This window comes from Choloepus didactylus, chromosome 8 (genome assembly GCF_015220235.1).
Source record: "Choloepus didactylus isolate mChoDid1 chromosome 8, mChoDid1.pri, whole genome shotgun sequence".
NCBI lineage: Eukaryota > Metazoa > Chordata > Mammalia > Pilosa > Megalonychidae > Choloepus > Choloepus didactylus.
Window position 1 is genome coordinate 790,960 of NC_051314.1, and position 23,135 is coordinate 814,094.

At 63.3% G+C, this 23,135-nt stretch overlaps 2 protein-coding genes across 3 annotated transcripts in view; both read right to left on the bottom strand.

The window, feature by feature from the left end:
- Positions 1-2,623: 2,623 nt before the first annotated feature.
- TRABD (TraB domain containing) lies at positions 2,624-6,486 on the bottom strand. Its single transcript, XM_037845707.1, has 9 exons — positions 6,429-6,486; positions 5,910-6,305; positions 5,682-5,818; positions 4,387-4,497; positions 4,153-4,292; positions 3,898-4,070; positions 3,696-3,807; positions 3,437-3,610; positions 2,624-3,264 (listed from the first exon to the last, which is right to left on the bottom strand). The coding sequence occupies exons 1-9, from the start codon at positions 6,484-6,486 to the stop codon at positions 3,021-3,023; spliced, it is 1,545 nt and encodes a 514-aa protein (XP_037701635.1). The 3' UTR covers positions 2,624-3,020.
- The window catches only part of PANX2 (pannexin 2), a 29,908-nt gene continuing 12,728 nt past the window's right edge, over positions 5,956-23,135 (bottom strand). The window contains exons 4-7 of one of the 2 annotated variants that reach the window (XM_037845910.1): positions 13,483-13,547; positions 7,841-7,911; positions 6,429-6,507; positions 5,956-6,098 (exon numbers count right to left, since the gene is read on the bottom strand). In XM_037845910.1, the coding sequence (XP_037701838.1) occupies positions 6,488-6,507; positions 7,841-7,911; positions 13,483-13,547 (156 nt within the window). In that variant the 3' untranslated portion in view covers positions 5,956-6,098; positions 6,429-6,487. Of the gene's footprint in view, positions 6,099-6,428; positions 6,508-7,840; positions 7,912-13,482; positions 13,548-20,466; positions 20,496-23,135 lie in introns of those variants that run through there. The other variant, XM_037845911.1, reaches the window with a different exon arrangement.

The following is a 23,135-nucleotide window of genomic DNA, read 5'->3' on the forward strand; positions in this document are numbered from 1 at the left end:
GGAGCTGGCCGCGGACACCCGGACACACTCCCAGCCCCCTCTGAGTGAGCTGCCACCTTCCACGTGGAGGGGGGACAGGTGGAGAGGTCCCCTGCACGGTGACGGCCTGCCTCTCCTGCTCCTGAGCCCTCTGCTGCAGGCTGGCAGCTCCCTGCCATGGAGTGGCCCCCTGGGCCTGCTGGGGTTTCTCCACCTGGCCTTCTGGTGGAGCACCCCACTCCCAGCATCCTCCTTCCTAGCTGCCTTGGGGCCACCCAGACCCTGGGTGTCCCTGGGTTCCCCTGATGCATCTTACTGCCCTCACAGCCTCAACCACAGTCTGGAATCCAGTGATGACTAGGTGATGGGGTCCACGAGGGTCACAGTGCCAGGTGGTGGGTGCTAAGGGCTGTCCAGAAGGTCAGCAAGGAGGCAGCAGCCCCCCTCCCCACAGCCCTGGCCAACTTTCCTCTGGCCTCATGATTGGACCGCATGGCCTCCTCTGGGAAGCCCTCCTGGACTTCCCCATGCCCAGCCAAGAGCTAAACTTGGGCCACCCCAAGCCCTGCTCCTGACTTGCCATGAGAACAGAGCAGACAGGAGAGCGTCACTGTTTAAACAGCAGGTGCTGGGGCGGGACCCCAGGGCGAGGCCGTGCTGTCCGCTTGCTCCAGCCATGGCGCATTGATGTTGGCCTGGGGCAGTACCACCAGCTGGCACCCAGGTGGTCATGGCTACAGCTGGCGATGGTCTGGGTGCGCTGACGTGGGGTGTGCGGTTGTCATGGTTGCAGTTGGCTGTGCTGAAGGCACTGTCCTGGCTGTGGGCATGGCCTGAGCTCCGGAACACGTCCCTGTGCGGCAGATATGTGCAAGTCCTCCTGGCCCATCTTCCCCACTGCTCCCTGGCTGCCTTGCCACCTGGGACCCCCAGGACGGGCACCTGGGGAGCACCAGGTGTTCCCAGAGAACGGGAAGTGGGATGTCAGGGCCCAGGAAGGGGTGGCCGTGCCTGGCTTCACACCCCACAGCTCGGCCGGGCTGCCAGGTAGGGGCTCTGGGCTCCCAACTCCCCCTCCCCAGTCTGCGAGAGGGCACTCAGAGCCACTCCACTGTCCCTGGGGTGGGGGGGGGCATGGGGGTCCCACCCCTCCCAGGCACCCACCGAAGTCCTGGCCCAGCTCCAGCCAGTCAAGCTGGGCCTCCCTGCCCACCTGAAAGCAGCCACAGCGGGGCGGCAATGCGCAGCTGTTCAGCTGGGAGGTCAGGGCTGGCATGTGCCAGGGGTCGTCAGTAGGAGCAGGGCCCCAGCTCGGCACTGGCCTCCGCCTCCTTCCATCCCCAGCCTGTGGGCAGCTCCGTTGATCTTTCCTGAGAGCCTCCCCTCCTGGCTCTGCCCCGAGCTCCAGGCAATGCTGCTGGCCCAGGGCGGTGGCGTGGTCAGCCTGTGGGCAGCTCCCACCCCCGGCTCCTGCAGCCCTTCGGTCCCGGGCTCCATCCCAGTCTGGCTCGGCTCTGAATCACCGTCCAGCAGCTGCAGAGCCTGTGCGGGTGGAGGGCTCCCCATGGGCAGCGCCAAGCCTGCCCGTCTGAGAGGAGAGCTCCTCACTCCCACACTTTATTTAGAAAGCGCATTCCTTACTGTTTTTCTTCTTGGTGGCTTAACACAAATACACATCATAGATGATGCAAACCCAAAGAAATACAGCCAGATGCCCTGTGGCTGTGTGGCTTCCCTTCTCCCTCTCCTCTGGCACCGCCCTCTCTAGTTTGTTTTCTCCCTTGGAAACATATGTTTAGGGTCCCCAGCCTTTCCAGGTCAACAACGCTCAAGTGAGCATCTAAGGAAGGTTCTGGAAGGAATGTGCTCCTCAGGAGGGGCAGGGGTTGGGCCTGGCCTTCCCTTCCAGCCACGAGGATGGTCTGCTTTGTTTCTGCCCCAGGGACCTTGGGGGATACGGAAGTGGGGCCTGGAGTGAGTGCTGCTCCCCCACTTCCGAGGATGGCTGGGAGCATGGAACCCCGAGGGCCCTTTGCAGCCACCCCGTGTGCCTCGACCTGTGACACCCCCTGAGGTCTCCTGCCTCAGCACCCCAAGGCCATGGAGGCCCCGGGTCACCTCTACCCCCTTCCCTCCCGCCTGGGTGCTGGGGACACATCTAGGGATGAGGTGTGACCTGTGCCCACGGCTGCTTCCACCTGCTCAGCCTGACCTCGGGGTTCCAGTGATGCCAACTGCAGAGGAAAGCGTCAGTCAGGGGGGCCCGGGCAGTGCCCCCACCCGCCTGCCGGACCCTCCACAGCGGCCAGAGGCGGGGGCAGGGAAGGTGGGTGGCCAGACCCCGCAGGGTGAGGATCTTGGGATGCAGGTGCAGAGCTGCCAGCCCTCTTCCTGGCCCCTGCACACCTAGTGCCTACAGTCTACTTCTCCCTGGGTGGATCTGGGGTGTTCCCTCGACCAGGCACGGGTTAGGGTGGGGGCTGAGGAGGGGGAGCTGCAGGGTGTGAACAGAAGCCAAGGGGCCCCCGGCTGGGCCGGTCTGGAAGGAGCAGGCCCTGAACCCTTGGCTGGGGGCAGGCGGTCGTTCCCCCAGCACCCGTTGCCCCTTGTGACTCAAGCCCATCTCCACGCGTTTCACACAACAGGAGCTTCCAAAATAAATTTTATTTTTGTAAGGAAAGCACACAGGCATCCAGACACATGGAAGGTGAGGGGCCATGGGCTTTGCCCCCCTCGGGCCAGACCAGACCCAAGTCAGCCAGATCGACACCCCCACGCCTCGCCTGGGGCCCCCGGGGGTGGGACCGGCAGCGGGCTGTCAGTCTGTCCCCCAAGTCAGGCCCGGCACCCCCAGGTGGGGCCCCGCGTGCAGGCTGCCCCGCACCCCACGGAGGGCGGTCCCGCCGCAGACTCGCGGGAGTCCCCGGGCCCACCCCGGCCCCTCGGGCGGAGTTAAGGCTCACGTTCCCTGACGTTCGCTTCAGTTTGTTTTTTTAAAGTTAAAATTACCTGAGCAAAAAAACTTCGGACAGTTTAGAAAACTAACATAGAAACCCGGCGGTCAGACATTCCCGGGCGCCGCCGCAGCGGGGAAGCGCTCGGCCCTGCCAGGCGGCCCGGCCGGACAGGGAGACTCTTTGGGGCAGGGGTCCTGCCGGCAGCCGGGGCAGCAGAAGGCACGTGAGGTGGGGGCGCCCCGCTGGCCGGCGGTGGGGAGCGCGGGGAAGCCGAGCTCGCAGCCGGGAAAGGCCTATCTGGACGGGCGGTGGGCCGGCTCCAGGGGACCTGCGGGGGGCACAGGGCTCAGGCCCCCTCAGCCGCGAGGGCCGCGGACACGCTCGGCACCGCCCTGGAGGGGCAGGAGGGGCGTCCCACACCCCCACAGCTGCTCGCGGGCCCTCGCGGCACCGCCCGCGGCGGGGACCCCTCTGCTGCGCCGCCGCCTGCGCCCACCTACTTCTGCGGCCGCGCCGCGGTCACCCTCTGCAGGCAGCTCTGCGCGGCGGGCAGCGCCAGGACCAGGCCGGCGGCGCGGCGGCCCACCCAGTACAGGCCGTAGCCCACCAGGCCGAGGGCCGCGGCTTTCACGGCCAGTCGGGACACTCTGCCGGAGACGGACGGCGGGGGGACCCTGCGGAGGGGAGACGCAGGCTGGGCCCGGCTCCGAGGGGCCGCGACCCCCGCCCCACCCCGGCCCCGCGCGCGCGGACACTCACGTCATCACCTCCTGGATGTTGAGGTCCGAGCCCCAGTTCTTCTCGATGCCGGGCACGTGGCCCATGCCCACGACCCCCACCACCACGGACGGGACGCACTGTCGGGGCTCGGCTGCGGGGGCGGGGGGCAACGGTCACGGGGCCGCGACGGGGCTCAGCACCCGGGCCAGCGAAGCCCGCGCCCTCCCCCCGCGCCCCGCACCCTCCGAGGCCCGCGGCAGCTCCAGGCGCCGGGCCGCCTGCCGCAGCATGTAGGTCAGGTAGACGTCGCGCTCCGACACGATGGTGCGGTGCAGGTCGGGGAACTCGCCGATCATCTCGGCCATCATCTGCTCCAGCAGGTCCTTCTGCTTGCAGCGCTCCACGTCGTCCTTGCTGCGGGCAGGGGGCAGGGGGAGGGGTGTGGGCCGCCGCGGGCAGGCGCGCGGGGCCGCGCGGGGGGCGTCCGGGGCGCTACCTGATCGGGTCCGACAGGAAGCAGAGCCCCCAGGCCAGCTTGACCTTCTGCCAGAAGGAGAGCGCGGCGATGGCCCGCTTGAAGGTGACGGGGAGGGGCCGGTCGCCCAGGTGGAACTTGCAGAAAGGCACCTTGCTGGCCTGGCCGGGCGGGCGGGGGCGTTCGCCAGGGGCAGCCCCGCCCCCACCCCGCCCCCCGCCCCCCGCCCCAGGCCCTCCCTGCTCACGCCCCCACCTCCTTGAAGGCCTCCCTGAACTCGCCGCCCGGCGCCATGCCCAGCTGCTCCGTGATGTGCGCCGACACCTTCAGCAGCAGCATCTGCATCAGCCCCGACATGACGCCGTTCTGAGGAGGGGGCGCCGTCAGCAGGCGGGGGGCAGGGGCCGGGCCACAGCCCCGACACCCCCATCCCGCAGCAGGGCACGGAGCTGAGTGTCCAGAAGGGCTGTGTGTGGGCGCCCACAGCTCACAGGGACCCCCAAGCCTCAGGCCCCTCTGTGCACCCCACACGCAGCGCTGCCTCGTCTCCTCTCTCGGCCCCAGACCCTGCCCCATCTGCCCCCACCTGCATGTCCACACCCCTGCCTCCTGCCCCCTCAGCCTGGAGCCCCAGCAGCCCTCACGCAGGACACACACGGGGACCCCTGCGGGTGCCAGGGCAGCTCTCCAAGAGGCAGGGCAGGGTGGAGAAGACTGGGGGACGCCATGGGGGCCCAGGGCCCCGCATGTGTGGGATGGGCCCCAACAACCACTCCTCAAAACTGTTCGCTCTGGGTGGAAAGCATCCCAGGGTTAAAGACCCTTGACCCGAGGGCCATGGCTGTGGGAGACTGGGCTGATCCAGCACAACCGGCCGTGGACTGGACCCACGTCCACCCCGACTGTGGCCAAGGTTACGGTGGTGTCAGGGATGGGCCTGCACGGCCCCTCCCAGGCGGGTGGTGGCTCGAGGCCCACCAGGCTGCCCCAAAACCCCATGTAGCCTGTCTCCTCCCGGGACGGGTGGGAGAGGCCCACCCAGTCACGGGCCCTTGCCCCCGACAGTGTCCTGGGGGCCTGTGTGTGACCACAATGTCCCTGCGGCCATCTGCAGCCAAGCGCCTCACTTGTAGGCCCTCGGGGTTCTGAGGCTTTCCTCACGGGGTGGGAGGGGGTGCACGCAGAGCAGACAGTGGCCACGGGGGGTGTCCCCTGAGACCCCTTTAGGAGAGAGACATCACAGGGGCTCCGAAAACACCGAAACAGGCAGAAGTTCTGCGGAGTCCGATAAGGCACAGGGGATTTGGATTCCAGGACAAAGGGGCAGAGCAGCTCTCTCCCACAGGCCAGCGCACACGGGACTCGACCCTGCAGCTGAGCGGGAGGCCAGACGACATGCTGAGAGCCCCCATAAGCTGGATCCTCCCCCCCGAGGGGCTGGGGTGGGCTGCGGGAGGGGGTCACCGCCTCACCTTCCTCGTCTGAAACCAGCGAACAAGCCCCCTGCGCCCTCACCCCAGGCCGCCCCCGCCCGAGGCCCGCGCACCTGCCTGACGGCCTGCCGCAGCTTCTCCACGCTGAGCTCCTTCGCCTCCCGCAGCAGTGTGCGCTCGTCCATCTTCAGCATGGCCACGCGGTACTGGCACAGCTCCACCACCACCACGTCGGGCTGCACCGCCCGGATGGTCTGCAGCGACCCCACGTCACCCCGACACGGCCTGCACCCCACCCCACCAGAACCCCACTTCCCGATCCCCGCCCTGGGCCCCCCACTCTGCCTGGCTGCTCCCGCGTGCCCACCTTCACGACGTCCCTCTTGCTGTCGTCGCTGAAGTGGGCCGTGCCCACCACGTAGACCCTGCTGCCGTCCTCGGCCACCAGCTCGGTCACGGTGTGTGGCAGGCTGGGCCGCTCTCGCCGCCGCCGCAGCTTCATCTCCAGCAGGAGGCGGAAGGCGTCCACGTCACCTGCCAGGACAGCACGGTGCGGCCACGCTGCAGGAGTCAGCGCCCTGGCAAGCAGGGGCTCTGGCAGCTCTGGCATCCCTGCCCCCCACACCCCCACCCAGCCCCGAGAAGAGGGCTCCTGCTGCAGCCATGCCCCTCGTGTGCTCACAGGCTTCCTGGCACCTCCTCGCAGCAGGGAGCCCAGGGCCACAGTGTCCGAGGGGCTGCCTGGGACCAGCAGGGCACAGCCTCGGCTCACGGGCCTGCACACTGCTCACCCCCGAGAGCTGCTGCCCACGGACCACCCTGCCTGGCCCCTCCACGCGGCACCCACCCAGAAGCAGCACTTACTCAGGCTCTGGGGCTCTCCGGAAACCACCCTGGGCACTGACGCCAAAGGCCCTGACATCTCAGGGGGCTCCACTGCAGCCTGCAGGGAGAAGGGAGCTGTCAGGGCAGGCCCCAGGCCCTGTGCCCCCAAGACCACAGCCCTCTACCAGCAGCTCCCCTCATCCCGCCGTGGCCCTGCCCCCCAGGCAGCCACTCGGTGTGTCCACGCCACGCTGGGCAGGGGCTGGCGATGCTCCAGGAACTCAGCTGTCACACGGGCCACTCGCTCCCCAGACTCGACTTCCTGAGGGACCCCACCCTGGGCCCCGGTTCTGCCCACAGGGCCCCTGCTCTCAGCCCGCCCCTCACCAGGTGCCCCTGGGGGTCAGCAGGGAGATGGCCCCTGGGGAGGGGCGTGTCCGGGCAGCTGTGGGGAGCCCCGGGGCGGAGGGGGCTGGTGGGAACGCAGGGAGAGGTGAGGTGCTGCGGGAAGGGTCTCGGCAGTGCACGGTGTGGCCTGAAGTGTCTGGGGTGCCCCCGGGACTCTCATGTGAGCAGAACAGACCCCAAGATGTCACATCCTGAGACTGAGAGCCTGGGGACTGGCAGGGGCCACATGGAGGGGCCTGAGGTTGCCTGTCGGTGGGCAAACACGATCTCTGAGTCAGGAGAGCACCGAGGGGCGCAGTGTGGCCAGCAGGCTGAGGACAGCCCCCGGCAGCTGGAGAGGAAGGGGACAGCACTCCCAGGGGCCTCGGGGAACCGGCCTTGCTGACACCCTGGTTTTAGGTGGTGGGGCACGATGTGGCCTCCTGAGTGACACGCGGCAGAGGGGAGGGAAGTTGCCTTGAGGGGGGAGCCCAGGAACTGGGGCCGCAGGGGCCAGAGGTCACTGAGACGCGGGGCTGGGGGTTACAGGCTCTTCTGCTTCTGGACGGAGCTTGAAGGCCGGAGCGAGTGACTGCTTGGTGGGCGGGAGCGTCGGGGGGGGAGAAAGGGTGCCAGGGACGTGGTCAGGGAGAGGGAAGGCGGAGGGAAGGAGCGTGGGGCCTGCAGGGTGGCACCAGGGGGCCTGGAGAGGGGCTTGGGGGCCCCCGCTCTGAGGGGGTCTCTCCAGGGACAAGGCCCTGGCAACGAGCCCACCTGCTGGCAGCACCTGCCCAGACACGCCCCCTCGGACTTCTGCCTGGAGCCCCAGGACCCTGCCTGGCAGGGAAATTGCACGAGTTGTGGGGAGACCCTCCTCCTCGCCTCCAATCCTAGGACACCCGGGGGCTTTACCCCCAAACCGGCCCACCTCGGGGCACATCCCCCAACGGCTCCTGGCCTTGGGGGAAAGACCACGTGCTGTCTCTTCCCTGCACGGAAGCAGCCAGTGTGACCCCGGGGGTGCGCAGGACAGCGTGGGAAGCGGGGCCCCATTACCCCCTCACCTCCCGAGGCGGCTGCTCGTCCTCCTCCCCCTCCATGGCTGCCGGTCAGTGTCCTGCTCTGCTGCAGAAGCCTGGGGAGACAGCAACGGCCTTGCCAGGAGCCTGTGCCCCCCCCCAGTCTGGGGCCCCCACGAGCTTGGGGTCCCTCCGTCCTGGATCCAGTAGTGGGATCGCGGCCCCTCCCCAGGAGGTGGCCAGTGCGGTCGACGGGGTCAGTAGGTGCGAAACTTGCCACCGATGACGGCAAAGTGGACGCTGGGCCCCACGGCTCCCAGCCCACAGGGCGCTGAGCAGGAACGGGGACCCCGAGGAGGGGACGTGGGTTCCGGGCAGCTGGCAGAGGCGTCTTGAGCTATGGAGGGATGAACCCAGCCGCACACACGCTGATGGGGTGGGGGGCAGCCCGCCCGGGAGCCGCCGTGTGGGGGACGGCCGGGTGGTTGCAGGGTGGCTGCTGACAGATGCCCCCCACCCGGCAAGGCTAGGGCAAAAACTCAACCCAGAATCAGGGCCGCCCAGGCTCTTGCTGGGTGGCGACCATGGGCAGTGGGGACACGCCAGCCGCATGGCCACGTCTCCCTGGCAGGTGCACCCACGGGGCAGGGACCCAGGGCCATGGGGCCTTGTCGGGCCGACGCGCAGATCTGCCTCCAGGCCGGGTGAGGCACTGGGACCGTTTCTGTCTGCACCTCTTGCAGGCACAACGCGGGTGAAGTGACGGACCCCTGTGGTGGTGAGCCGGTGACGGGTGGAGCTGGGCCTGGCCATGCCATCCTCACAACGTCCAGACGTTTTCCCACAGTGGTCACAGTAAAGAGGAAAAGCTGACAGGAAATTCCAACGGCACTAAAGCTCCCAGGGGTGGGGCCACTGATGCACCCTGCAGAGCTGGCTGCTGCCCCGGCTCCCCAACAAGGTAGTGGGTTGTGGCCCCAAGCATTGGGGTCCTCTGCACACATGGCAGGACAGTGAGGCAGGGTCTGGGAGGGCAGTGCGGGGTGGGGGTCCGGGAGCCCCTGGCCAGGCCCTGCCCAGAGGACGCGATCTGGGTTCTCCGCCGCAGCATCCAGGCCCCTGAGCCTGGGGGGTCTGGGGGGGGGGAATGCAGCAAAGCCTGGGGGCAGCCAGGCCCCAGGGAGGGGCCACAGGGCTGGGGGGCCCTGCCTCTCAGCCCTCCCAGCCCAGAGGGAAGGGGTGCCACTGCCCAGCCTCCTTCCCAACCCACCGGGGGGGTCTCCCAGTCCAGGGGGAGCTGGTCCCAGTGGGGTCTCAGAGCCCAGCTCTGCCGCTCTCTGAACAACAGGGACACTCCCTCTGCGCTGTAAAGATCAGTGCCCAAGATGCCACAGGCCACTCATCGAGGCCTCGCCTCACCCGGTCCTCGGCTCGCCTGGGCCGGCACCCCAAGGCTCCTGCCCCATCTCACTCTATGTATGCAGGAACTGGCCCAAACGTAGCTGGGGGGTGCTTGCCGACCTCTAGGTTCCTGTCCCCATACCCCCAACCCTGAGCCTGGTCCCAAAAAGAGCAGCCCAGGAAGGAAGTGGACGTGGTATTCTCTGTCCCAGCTCACCAGGAAAGCAAACGAGGTCCCCTCCAAGCAGCACACAGGCTGCGGAAGTACCAAGGAGAACAGCTTCCTAAAATATCGCCCCATGCAGGGGTGGGAGGGTGGGCACGGTGGCCGGGGGCTGGGGGCCACCTTTCTGTCCTGACTCCCGCTGCACTCCTGGGGATGCTCCTGTGCACACACGTGTACACGCACAGACGCGTGTACACACCCACACATGCGGTGGCCAGCAGGTCAGGCCCGAGAATCCACAAATTCGCACGGAGGCAGAGGACGGGGGAAGCCTGCCTGGACGGAAGCCGAGTCTTGGGGGACCAACCGTCAGGGGCCCCCACTTCAGCCCCTGGATGGGGGCATCTTCCAGCTCCCAGAGCTGGCACTGCAGCTTGAGCCTGGCGGGATGGCCACCAAGCCCCCTGCACACCAACAGGCCATGCCCCGTGGCCTCCTGTGCGCCCCGCTTGCCACTCAGGGCCTCCCAGCATTTGCTGGGCCGAGCCGCTGGCCCCCAGGGGCTGCTCTGCACCATGTCCTCCCCGGCTCTCCTCCCACCTGATCCTGGACTGCTCAGTCTGATGGCCGAGGCCAGCGTGTCCAGACTCACTGTGTCCCCAGGTGCTGGGAGCAGAGACCCACAGGGCCTGGCACCGGGTACTGGGCCTCACCGGGGTGGGCAGCAACATGGTGCCAGGCACGGGCCAGGGACGCCGTGGTCGGATTCCGCTGCCGAGAGGCCCTGCCCATGCCTGCTGGCGCTGCCTCCACGGTACCCTATTTGGGATGTGTGGCTGAACACGACTCGCCAAGAGATGCTCCTGAGCAAGACGTCTGTGGCCGGTCGGTTGCCAAACAGGCCGGCTGCCAGCACCCCGCCATGGCGGGCGGCCACAGGAGTGAGGCAGCGAGCTGGGCCTGATCTCACTCGCCGTGCAGCTCTGCCCCGGGCAGCCCGTCCAGCTAGGGCAGAGCTGGCCCAGGGCGCCCAGCCCCTCCTCCAGGCCGAGGACCTCAGGGAGCAACCGGGCCCCGACAGCCCTCCCCACACAGAGCCAACAGCGTGTCACATTCAAATCTCACTTCCTCCCATAACCCGCGGGCTCTCCCCGCAGGACGGAGGGTGAGCCAAACCCACAGAGCGCGGAGAGAACCAGGCCCGGCGGCAGGACACACTTGCCGTGTGCTTCCAGGAACACCTGCTCTGAGGGCCGTGTCTTCAGCCGTGACAAGGGGACAGCGCTACCTGCTCCGCCGACTCCCTAAGACGGAGGCAGCAGGTGCAGACAGGCTTGCGGGAGGCTCAGACCAGAAAACGAGTTTAAGACGCAGCCACGGCTCATGATTTACAGTTGCTCGGTCCCACTGGAAAGCTCACATTTTCACCAGCCGGGCAATACGTAAGCTCGCCTCAGCTTCTGCTCGAGGACACCTCACTTATTAACGTTGTCGGTTCGTCAGCGTCAGGCTCATGTCAACAGGGCCCTGACTCTCACCTGAACAGAGCTGACCTGATGTGTTTTCTCCGTGAGGCCTGTCCCCTGCTTCCTCGTGCTCAGGAGTGCTACACGGCACTTCAGCACTGCGCCAGGGCCCACTTTAAACAGCGAAATCGCCCACAAAAGCACAAAAATGCCAAAAACGTGGCACTGGGTGTACCATGAAAGGATGCTGGTTTACGGTGCGGGGGCTGAAACCAGGAGGCCTCAGGACGTCAGCTGGGAATGTGCGTGTCGGGCGGCTCAGATGCTTCGCTACTTTGTCTGTGTCTGTGAACGACTGTGAAGGTGCCCCAAGTATCGATTTTGGGGTTACAATTAGTATTAGTGAGCGGGTGGACTGGCAAGCCCAGAATCCACCACCACCAAGGACGGCCTGGATGGCAATGATGCCGCCAGGCGAGGAACAGGTCTCACATGCGAGAAGGCGCAGCTACAGGGTCCTCCTGCGGCGTGGCCCCGGGGCATGAGGCTGGACCAACAAATGACACTGCCCCACGTCTGCTCAGGCCACTGCGCCCACCACGGGGCAGCTGAGGGCGTCAGCTGGTTCAGGCCACTCCCCCCTGCCTCACCCCACAGCCGCCCCTCCCCTGCACCCCTCTAAAAACTGGGAAGCCAGAAGCTACCCCCAAACTCCAGGCGGCTCCCCAGCACCGAAGAAGGTGCCTAGAAAGACCCTGAGCTCCCAGCCAACCTCAAACCGGCCAGACCCGCCTGCCCGGAAGCTGCCCCCGCACAAGGAAGTGACCCACGGGGCAGGGAGGGGACCAAAGCTTGGCCTTCCGCGCCCCCCCACTTCTGGCCCCGGCTCCCCCGGCCTCCCTGTGCAGGGGGGCAGCGGAGGGCGCGGGGAGCCCCCCCCAGGCCGCTCTCCCGAGTCCGCCTTGTCTGGGGAAGCCTGCCTTCCACCTGGCCGGTGTTGTAGCAGCTGCTAAAAAGCCGCCCTCCGCCGTTCCGCGGCGTGGAAATTGCGCCACAAGCTGTCTGAGCAGACGTGTCCGACTCTCCCGGGCCCCGAGCGTCGGCCCGCGCACCGGGAAGGCCTCGCCCTGTCCGCTCGGCGGCCTCAGGGCCTCGGCAGGGACACGTCGCCCGCGGAGGGCCCGCCCCGGCGGCCAGGGCACCTGTCCCGGCCCCCGCCCCGCAACCCGGGCGCCGCGAGGCCGGCCGCCCCTTTCCCCGCCCGCGGCCCGCTCGGCCCTCCCGGCCCGGCCGGAGACCCTTTCGGCCCGCGGACCCCGACGCTCTGCTCCCCGGCCGCAGCCCCTCGAGGAGCGGCGCCGGGCCGGGCCCCCCGGGCCCCCGCGCGCCCTGACCCCTGACCCCGCGCGCCCTGGCCCCCCGAGCCCCGCGCCCCCGGCTCGCGGCGTACCCAGACGGCCTCCATGCGGCTCCGTCGCGCTCGGGACGGGGCGGGCCGGCGAGGCGGGGCCGAGGGCGCGCGGCATGCCGGGAAGGGTAGTTCCGCACTCCCCGCCAGCCCGGCCAGTCCGCAGCCGCGAACTACATCTCCCAAGGGGCCGCGCGCGCTCGCCCAGCCCCGCTCCGCCGCCGCCTCCGGGTCCTAAGGGGGCGCAGCAAGCGCACGGGTGGGAGCGGCGCGGGTCCGGGGCTCCGGGGCGGCGCCCGGTGAGGGGCCCCTGCGTCCTCGGGCCGCGGCTGCCTGCCTGGGGGGACAGCGTCGGCACGGCGTCCGTGGGGTGGTGGGAGTCAGATGACCCCGGAAGCCAAGCCCCGGGAGCCGCTCGTCCATCTTCGCACGGAAGGCACAGCAGCGGGGGGCGAGGAGCGCGCCGGCCGCGGCCCGTCCCAGAATCAGCCCCGAGGCGGCGCAGGACAAGGGCCCTCCTGGACACACCTCCGGGTGGGGGGACCCGGGCGCACCCGGCCGACGGCGAGTCCCCGACTCTCAGGCCGCGCAGACCCGCCGGACGACGTCAGGACGCCCTCCGTCCCCGAGCGCGGGGCCTTCCTCCTGCCCAGGCCTCTGAGTGGGGCACGCGCGCCGGCGGGACTCGGGACCCGCGGACGGAGGAGGGGGCGGGGAAGAGGGCGGGCTGGGGCGGGAGAGCCGCCGGCCGTCCCCGGTCCTCGCTGGACGTCCGGGCCTCGCCTGCCCTGTCCGGAGCGTCTCCGCGGCGAGGCGCGAGGTCGGGGTTCGCGGGCGCCCGCGCTGGCTCTTCGGGCGTGTAACTTCGTGTTCGCTCGCCGCGCTGGGGCTCGCCGCGCACTGCCGCCGCGGGGCTGAGTCTCATCCTCATCGCCAGGGCAGGGCGCCGGGCAGGTGGTTGGCCTGGTGTTGGCTTGCTTGGGTCCCTCAGCCAGCTTCCCTGACACCCCCTAACACCTGCACGGCCAGCCCCTGGCCGAGGATCCCTTCTTGACACCCTGCTGGGCCTGCCCTGGGGCCAGGTCACCATCTCTGCAGAAAGCTGCTGTGGTCTCCAGGCCCCAGATGCCTAGGAGGAGAGGGATGCACGAACCACATCCACCAGTGGCTAGGCTGGCCCATGGGCTCTCCTGGGTACAGGTCCTGGGAGGGACCCCTTTGGATGGGGAAGGAGGGAGTCACACACCTGATGACTTTCCAGAGCGGGCGTCCCATCCTGTCCTCCAGCTGGCTGGGGACTACCCTCCAGGCCTGGGGGGAGAGAGAGGGTCCCGTTCAGCCCCCCACCCTCCTGCTGGGGGTGCCAGGAGCCCATCCAGCCGGAGCTGGAGGCCACTTCCATTTGTGCTCCAGGAGACCTGAGGCTGCTGGAGAGCTGCACCTGACACTGGTGACCTGGTGTTCTGAGTTGGGGGTGGCTCTCCTGGGACCCCGCTGATGGAGGGTAACCCCCGTCCACTAGGGCCCTCCTCCAGCAGGCTGCCTGCTGAGCTGTTGTGCAGGAGGCCACGTGGCGAGCTCCTGGCAGAACCTTTTCTGCTTCTCAGTACCCGTGGGGCCTGGCCTGGCTCTGGGGTAGCCTTCTGTCCTTCCTACAGCATGCCCCACTTCTGACTGTGGCCTCCGTCCTCGCCCCTGTCCAGCCCGTGCTGGCTGGCCTCGTGCATCCGAGCTTTCGTAACCTGCTGGGTTGCCTGGTCCACGTGCTTTTGGGAAGCAGGCTCGGGGACCTCTTGGGCATTGCAAACAGAACGCCAGAGCGGGCCGCAGGGACCCCCTCCTGCACCCACCAGTAAGGTGGTCCTTTGGGGGCAGGTGGGTTCCCGAGCCTCTGGCGCTGTGGCAAGCGGGGTGGATGGGGAGAGGCGAGGGCTTCACTCTGACCTCTGCCAGGAGCCTGCAGGGCCTGCCATGGGGGCTGCGAGGGGCACAAGCAGAGGAGGGCAAAGCCCAGTCCTGTGGGGGTCTCCGGCTGGGCTCAGAAGAACAGAACCCCGGGTACGTTTGTTTTTTTAAGAATCTGTTTGTAGCCGGGGCTTTGGGGCAGCTTCCGTTCTTGCCCCTGTGGGGTGGGGTGTTGCCTTGGAAGGAAAGGAGGACACCCTGGTGCGGTCGCGGTTACTGCTTCTAGGGGGAGGGGCGGCCGGTAGCTGAGCCCTCAGCTCTCGGGGCTGCTTAAAGGGTACCGGCGGCGGGGGCTCTTTCCCGGAGGCGAGGGCGAGGCGGAGGACTCTCGGCGGGAGGCGTGCAAGGTGTGGAGGGCGGCGATAAGGACAAGACACTCTTCATCCAGTAGGAGTATGCGCTAAAGAGATTTATTCAGGGGTGATTACAGGTTATATAGGCTGGTAAGAAGGGCAGGGCTGGAAAGGAGGTGAAGCAGCCTTAAATGGCAATACTGAAGGGAGAGGGGCTAGGATTGGTTCTGAGAGAACGCAGGAGCCGTTGCAGTGGGGCGGGGGTTGTTCTGGCCACGGTGCATGCGCGCTGGCGGTGGCAGGAGTGGCCTTGGCACAAGGGAGTGTGTGGGTAAGATAAGGAAGTGGGGAAAGGGCAGTTGGGAGAAAGGCGGTTTCCTCCGGCAAGCCTCCCCTGCCAGTGGCATTTTGGGTGAGGAAAAGGGAGCTGCCTTGACCTCGCTCCCCAGGCTCGGGGGGGCTGCAGAGGGCACTAACGCCCGTACCTACTACCCTCCCCAGGGGGTGATCAGGTCCCCTGGCCCAGGCCTGGCAAGCCGAGGTGCAAGCTCAGTCACCCGCAATTCCCCTTTCTTTTCTAATTAGAGGAAGAGGCTTTACCGGAGAGGCCCACTACGGGTGAGGGAAGGGGGAGGTTAGGGAAGGGAAAAAGGGGTTGACGGTGGCTCAGCGAGGCTGGAGCTCAGTGTTGGTGTGGTGCCCGGGCGCTTGACAATGGCTTCGCTGCAGCGGGCTGGGCGAAGGTGAGGGGTTTAAAGTTCAGGGGTTCAGAGAAGCTGGAACTCGAGGTGAGAGCGATGTTCAGGTGATTGAGAAGGGTCTCGCGGTTGGCGAGTCGACCGGTGGCGTTGAGGTCGCGGAGGGTTGGCTGTCATCTTGGAGTGGGGGGCGTCAGAGGTGGCGAGTCGCTGATACTGGATTTGCACGAACGAGGAAAAAATGGCATCCGTTTGTTTTCTTACAAGCTGGACAATTTTGCGGATGAGGCAGGGTCCTAAGATGAGAGCTAGAATAATTATTAAAAAGGGGCCAAGAAAAGGAAGGATGTATGGGAGAATGGGAGTGAAAAAACTGGACCAATAACTGGTGGCTTCACGATTTCTTTTACGCTTTTCCAGTCCCTCTCGGACTCTTTTCAGGCTGTCCTTGACGAGACCTGTGGAATTGGCATAAACACAGCACTCTTCTCCTAGGGCGGCGCAGAGGCCTCCTTCTTTGAGGAGGAGAAGGTCAAGACCTCGGCGGTTTTGGAGCACTACCTCAGAGAGGGAATTGACAGAATTTTTTAGATGGTAAATAGCGTTTTGTAAGTGATGAATGTCTTCGTCAACAGCCGCCCTGAGGTGAGTTAGGGCGGAGTCTTGACTGGCTAGTGCAGCGATTCCGGTGCCAGTGCCGGCAAGACCTAGGAGGGAGGCAATTGTGAGGGCGGTGATGGGCTCTCGCTTTTGCAGAAGGGCAGGAGCTGCAGTTGTTTCCAGACGGAGGAAGAAGTCTTCTTCGCTGTGGTATAAGACCCTAGGGATAAGGACAATTAGGAGGCAAGTTTCTTTATATTCACTGATGATATTCGTGCTGAGACAGGGGGTAAGTCCTGTAGAGGAATGCGGTCGCGGTTACTGCTTCTAGGGGGAGGGGCGGCCGGTAGCTGAGCCCTCAGCTCTCGGGGCTGCTTAAAGGGTACCGGTGGCGGGGGCTCTTTCCCGGAGGCGAGGGCGAGGCGGAGGACTTGGCCGGGTCCTCGGCGAGAGGCGTGCAAGGTATGGAGGGCGGCGATAAGGACAAGACACTCTTCATCCAGTAGGAGTATGCGCCAAAGAGATTTATTCAGGGGTGATTACAGGTTATATAGGCTGGTAAGAAGGGTAGGGCTGGAAAGGAGGTGAAGTAGCCTTAAATGGCAATATTGAAGGGATAGGGGCTAGGATTGGTTCTGAGAGAACGCAGGAGCCGTTGCAGCGGGGCGGGGGTTGTTCTGGCCACGGTGCATGTGCGCTGGCGGTGGCAGGAGTGGCCTTGGCACCAGGGAGTGAGTGGGTAAGATAAGGAAGTGGGGAAAGGGCAGTTGGGAGAAAGGCGGTTTCCTCCGGCAAGCCTCCCCTGCCAGTGGCATTTTGGGTGAGGAAAAGGGAGCTGCCCTGACCTCGCTCCCCAGGCTCGGGGGGGCTGCAGAGGGCACTCACGCCCGTACCTACTACCCTCCCCAGGGGGTGATATCAGGTCCCCTGGCCCAGGCCTGGTAAGTCGAGGTACAAGCTCAGTCACCCGCAATTCCCCTTTCTTTTCTAATTAGAGGAAGAGGCTTTACCGGAGAGGCCCGCTAAGGGTGAGGGAAGGGGGAGGTTAGGGAAGGGAAAAAAGGGGTTGACGGTGGTTCAGCGAGGCTGGAGCTCAGTGTTGGTGTGGTGCCCGGGCGCTTGCCAATGGCTTCGCTGCAGCGGGCTGGGCGAAGGTGAGGAGTTTAAAGTTCAGGGGTTCAGAGAAGCTGGAACTCGAGGTGAGAGCGATGTTCAGGTGATTGAGAAGGGCCTCGCGGTTGGCGAGTCGACCGGTGGCGTTGAGGTCGCGGAGGGTTGGCTGTCATCTTGGAGTGGGGGGCGTCAGAGGTGGCGAGTCGCTGATACTGGATTTGCACGAACGAGGAAAAAATGGCATCCGTTTGTTTTCTTACAAGCTGGACAATTTTGCGAATGAGGCAGGGTCCTAAGATGAGAGCTAGAATAATTATTAATAAGGGGCCAAGAAAAGGAAGGATGTATGGGAGGATGGGAGTGAAAAAACTGGACCAATAACTGGTGGCTTCACGATCTCTTTTACGCTTTTCCAGTCCTTCTCGGACCCTTTTCAGGCTGTCCTCGACGAGACCTGTGGAATTGGCATATACACAGCACTCTTCTCCTAGGGCGGCGCAGAGGCCTCCTTCTTTGAGGAGGAGAAGGTCAAGACCTCGGCGGTTTTGGAGCACTACCTCAGAGAGGGAATTGACAGAATTTTTTAGATGGTGAATAGCGTTTTGTAAGTGATGAATGTCTTCGTCAACAGCCGCCCTGAGGTGAGATAGGGCGGAGCCTTGACTGGCTAGTGCAGCGATTCCGGTGCCAGTGCCGGCAAGACCTAGGAGGGAGGCAATTGTAAGGACGGTGATGGGCTCTCGCTTTTGCAGTGGGGCAGGAGCCGCAGTTTTTTCCAGACGGAGGAAGAAGTCTTCTTCGCTGTGGTATAAGACCCTAGGGATAAGGACAATTAGGAGGCAAGTTTCTTTATATTCATTGATGACATTCGTGCTGAGACAGGGGGTAAGTCCTGTAGAGGAGCAGAGCCATTGGGAGGAGTTATGAGGAATGAGAAATTTGGCAGAGCTGCTGGGAGATGAATAGCTGGCACAGGCAGTGAGGTTGGGAGAGTTACTGGAGCGAGGGCGGACGCACTTTCCCGTATAGGAGACTGAATGAAAGGTCAGGGGGACGGCAGAGGTATTCCAAATGCATTCCAAGGGGTTGTTTTCTGTGCTTTCTGAAAAGGAGAGGTTGGAGGCAACTGGCTCATACAGTGAGGAGGAGGTGGAGAGGCAAAGCCAACAGGAGGAGGTAAGATTGGGGTAGGAGACATTTAGTGAGGTGAAGGTTGCTTGGATAAGGCTGAAGAGGGGAGAGGAGTAATGAGAGGGGGGTAGAAAAAGTTGGGGTGGTGAGGTTGGCGATGCGTTGTTTGCAGCTGAGGTGCGGCTTCCAGATGCGCTGCTTGTAGTTGAGGTGAGGCTGGAGAGCTGTGGAAAAAGGGGGTTAATGACTTGGTTGGGACTTATGCCAGAGGGTGTTCTTAATGCAGTATTTTGGCTTGGTTGGTTTACAGCCTCCTTCTTTATTAGAATAAGTGATCCTCGGTCGGCTTCTTTTTCATAGATTCTGAAGCCTCAAGTTTGACCGAGTAACCAGGAGGGATTAGTGGGGAGCTGCACTGTAAGATTAAGATGTGTGCAGGATCCCTTACTTTCTTGGCCGAGCCAGTTAACAGTAGGGAGTTTGCACCCTGTAGGGGCCCACTTTAGGGTAAGGTAATGATCAGGAACAGGAGGCTTCCAATTAGTGGCTAATGTTTCACACCCCCAGTATGCACAGTAGTACTCGTTGGGGGAATTACAGTACGATTTTCCAGGATTTGAGGATGGGCACATGTAATATTGGGCCTGGGGATTACTTACCTTCTTGGCGCAGGTTTCTTCGACTCTGGAGACAAAGGTGGCGAAAGGCTTACTCGGCTCCTGGAAGAGCTTGGTGAATTTGTTAGGCCGACAGGCAGAGCAGTTGGCAAACGCGCGCAAGGCGATTCCCCAAAGGATAGGCCAAAAGGTGGCAGGTGCATTAATATAAGCAGACGCATTTAGAAACGCTCCAGTGCCCAAATAGGCTTCGGGGGGATGATAGACTCCAAGGGCTGCGTCTTGTTCACTTTGCTGAGCTGCTTCCGCCTGGAAGTGAGCACGCCAGTCAACAAACTGACCGGGGTTAAGAATGGAACGGGCAAGCGAGGCCCAGTCTTGGGGGATGCAATAGTCCATGCCGAGATCCTGCAGTATTTGGGAAGCGTATGGGCTACCTAACCCGTCCTCCCTGACGGCCCTGCGAAGCTGCTTGATAGTATCTGAGTCAATGGGATACCAGTCATACGGTTTCTGTGGGGTGGGGGCAAGGTTAAGAGGAAAGCAGCGAAAAGCACGAGAGAAAGGAGGACGCGCCTGCAGAGGGCTTGGCGCGGGAGTGGGGGTAGGGGGAGCGTTGCCCCAAGGGTTGCCTTGAGGTGTAGAAGGCAGCCAGGGGTTGTTAGTCGGCAGGGTGGGAGGGGCGGCGGCAGCTGCCGGTAGCGGCTCCGAGGGGGAGCTCGCCGAAGGGGGGGACGGAAGTGGGAGGCCCCAAGCGTCGCAAGACAGCGGCGCGGTGGGAGTGGCTAAGGCATAAGATGGTGGACTAGCTCCGCCCTGTGGAAGGGCGGGGTAAAGCGTACGCGGTTTCCGGCCCAGCTTAGGGCTGATGTCATCGCCGGAGCATTTCCTCCCCTCGATGGAAGAAGAAGGAGGAAGTTCGCCATCTTGGCGTGGCGCAGTGTTATTTTGCTTTTTGGGAGTCACCTCGAGCGCGTTGTTAATCTGCTCGACTAAGGACTCCGTGTCCGAGTCATGATTTGAATTAATATCGCTGTCTGAATCTGTTGGCTGGGTTGATAGGGCCTCCTTGGATTCAACGGGGCCTCGATCAGGGGGGAGGGAGCCTTGAAGGCAGGAGCGGATGGTTATCAAGGTGGGGAGCAAGCCGGGAGGGAAGCGCTTGCTCTCATGTTCCATGGCGTTGGTGACCCGATCAATAAGGCGATCATAAGTAACAGGGTCCCAAAGATGGCAAGTGGTGAGCCATGGGTTAAAGGGGAGCAGGAGGTCCCAGTACACTTGCAGCTGCCGGACAGACACTTTACAGCGATGCGTGTCTAGGAGACCAGCCAGAGCACGAACTTGAGGTGCCTGACACGTAGATATACGATTACCCATAGCTGAGGGGGGAGGAGGGGAGGTTGTTTACCGAGCAGAGAGAATGAGATAAACTGTGGCCGCAAGGCCGAAGGAGACGGCGAGAGCGGAAAGCAGTGCCCTTTGGCAACGGGAGCAGTCGGGGGGGGGCGGTTGCAAAGAGGCACACGGCACCAAATGAGGAAATAAAAATACAAAGAACTACAGCAAAGTAATGGAGGGGAAGAGGGAGAGTGTTAGGAGGAACGGGGGTCATAGAAGTGCGCATACAAGAGGACGAAGAGAGCGTGGGGGAAGGGAGGAGCGGCTTCGGAGTGGTGAACCTCCCACGGCTCCAGAAGCGGCGAAGGAGAGGCGGCCCTTACCTTGCAGGCGAGGAAACGGGAAGCTGGAGAGGCGTCCGGGCGAGCGGGCGACCTGCCGAACTGTTGTGTGGAGACGCTTCCTCACACGGGGCACCAGTTGCGGTCGCGGTTACTGCTTCTGGGGGGAGGGGCGGCCGGTAGCGGAGCCCTCAGCTCTCGGGGCTGCTTAAAGGGTACCGGCGGCGGGGGCTCTTTCCCGGAGGCGAGGGCGAGGCGGAGGACTTGGCCGGGTCCTCGGCGAGAGGCGTGCAAGGTGTGGAGGGCGGCGATAAGGACAAGACACTCTTCATCCAGTAGGAGTATGCGCCAAAGAGATTTATTCAGGGGTGATTACAGGTTATATAGGCTGGTAAAAAGGGCAGGGCTGGAAAGGAGGTGAAGCAGCCTTAAATGGCAATATTGAAGGGATAGGGGCTAGGATTGGTTCTGAGAGAACGCAGGAGCCGTTGCAGCGGGGCGGGGGTTGTTCTGGCCACGGTGCATGCGCGCTGGCGGTGGCAGGAGTGGCCTTGGCACCAGGGAGTGTGCGGGTAAGATAAGGAAGTGGGGAAAGGGCAGTTGGGAGAAAGGCGGTTCCCTCCGGCAAGCCTCCCCTGCCAGTGGCATTTTGGGTGAGGAAAAGGGAGCTGCCCTGACCTCGCTCCCCAGGCTCGGGGGGGCTGCAGAGGGCACTCACGCCCGTACCTACTACCCTCCCCAGGGGGTGATATCAGGTCCCCTGGCCCAGGCCTGGTAAGTCGAGGTACAAGCTCAGTCACCCGCAGAGGAACAGAGCCATTGGGAGGAGTTATGAGGAATGAGAAATTTTGCTGAGCTGCTGGGAGATGAGTAGCTGGCACAGGCAGTGAGGTCGGGAGAGTTAATGGAGCGAGGGCGGACGCACTTTCCCGTATAGGAGACTGAATGAAAGGTCAGGGGGACGGCAGACGTATTCCAATTGCATTCCAAGGGGCTGTTTTCTGTGCTTTCTGAAAAGGAGAGGTTGGAGGCAACGGGCTCGTACAGTGAGGAAGAGGTGGAGAGGCAGAGCCAGCAGGATGAGGTAAAATTGGGGTTGGAGGAGTTTACTGAGGTAAAGGCGGCTTGGATGAGGCTGAGGAGGGGAGAGGAATAATGAGAAGGGGGCAGAGGAAGCTGGGGTGGTGGGGTTTGAGATGTAGTTGAAGTGCGTTCAGTCGGAGCTAAGGTGCGGCTGGAGGGCTGTGGAAAAAGAGGGTTAATGACCTTGTTGGGACTAATGTTAAAGGGCCTTTTTATAACAGTATTTTTCTTTGGTTGGTTTATAGCCTCCTTTCTTATGAATATAAGGGTTCCCCGATTGAACCCCGATAGCCAAATTCGGAAGCCCCAAGTTTTACCCAAGAGCCAAGACGTATCGGCAGGGTTTTGTATGGTGAGCATTAGTCTTTTAGGACAAAGGTACCTGTTGAAATAGCGATAGCCTGAATTTTGGCAAGAATACGGGATTACTGCGAGGTTTAGAAATTTGTCAGGGACAGAAGGTTTCCAGCCAGTGGCTAATGTTTCACACCCCCAGTACGGGCAGTAATAGTCCTTTGGAGATTTACAATATGATTTTCCAGGATTTGAAGCTGGACACATATAATAATCCTGAATATTTAGGCTGCCTGGATAACCAGGAGGTTTTGGATTAGGAAGGACAAACAGATCAATGGCATTAAAGACGAAGGAGGGAGATCCTGCTGTGGTGTTGGAAAAAATTATTGTGGAGTCTTTCAAACGCGCAAGAGTCCACTTCCAAGGCTGGTGGGGATCGCCCTGGGTAGAAGCGGCAAGAACTAACATGACCATTAGAAGGGAGGTTATGCTTGGGTGAGGGTTGAGAGGGTGTATGACATTGGTTTTTGCCTGTTTATAGAGGCGTATAATTTCTCTAATTTCTCGCCGCTGCTGCGCTCTGCTCGGACTGGGGTCTAGGCCCAGGTGTACTGTTGTCATCTGGTGCACCAGGCTGCGGAGACGACGGTGTTCTCGTCTCGTTAGACGCGTGGTTGCTGGTGGCGGGCCGGATTGCCCTTCCTGGGCTAGGGACGTGGCAGCTGGGTCAAAGGCGCTGCAGGCGAGAACCCAGTCATCTATCCTTTTTTCCCGCAAGGGAAGAATGGCTTGCTTACAGGGGGGGTTAGCTCCTTCTAGAATAAGTTCGCGGGTGAGTGCTAACTGGGCTTGGGGGTCGGTAAGTTTTCTAGCACAGGCCTCTTCAACCCTGGAAACGAAGGTGGCAAACGGTTCGTTTGGCTCCTGGAGGAGCTTGGTAAATTTGTCAGGTCGACGGGCAGAGCAATTGGCAAACGCGCGTAAGGCGATGCCTCTGAGGACAGTCCAGAAGGTGGCAGGGACATTAATATAAGCAGACGCATTTAGAAATGCTCCAGTGCCCAAATAGGCTTCGGGGGGATGATAGACTCCAAGGGCTGCGTCTTGCTCACTTTGCTTAGCTGCTTCCGCCTGGAAGTGAGCACGCCAGTCAACAAACTGACCGGGGTTAAGAATGGAACGGGCAAGCGAGGCCCAGTCTTGGGGGATGCAATAGTCCATGCTGAGATCCTGCAGTATTTGGGAAGCGTATGGGCTACCTAACCCGTCTTCCTTGACGGCCCTGCGAAGCTGCTTGATAGTATCTGAGTCAATGGGATACCAGTCATACGGTTTCTGTGGGGTGGGGGCAAGGTTAAGAGGAAAGCAGCGAAAAGCACGAGAGAAAGGAGGACGCGCTTGCAGAGGGCTTGGCGCGGGA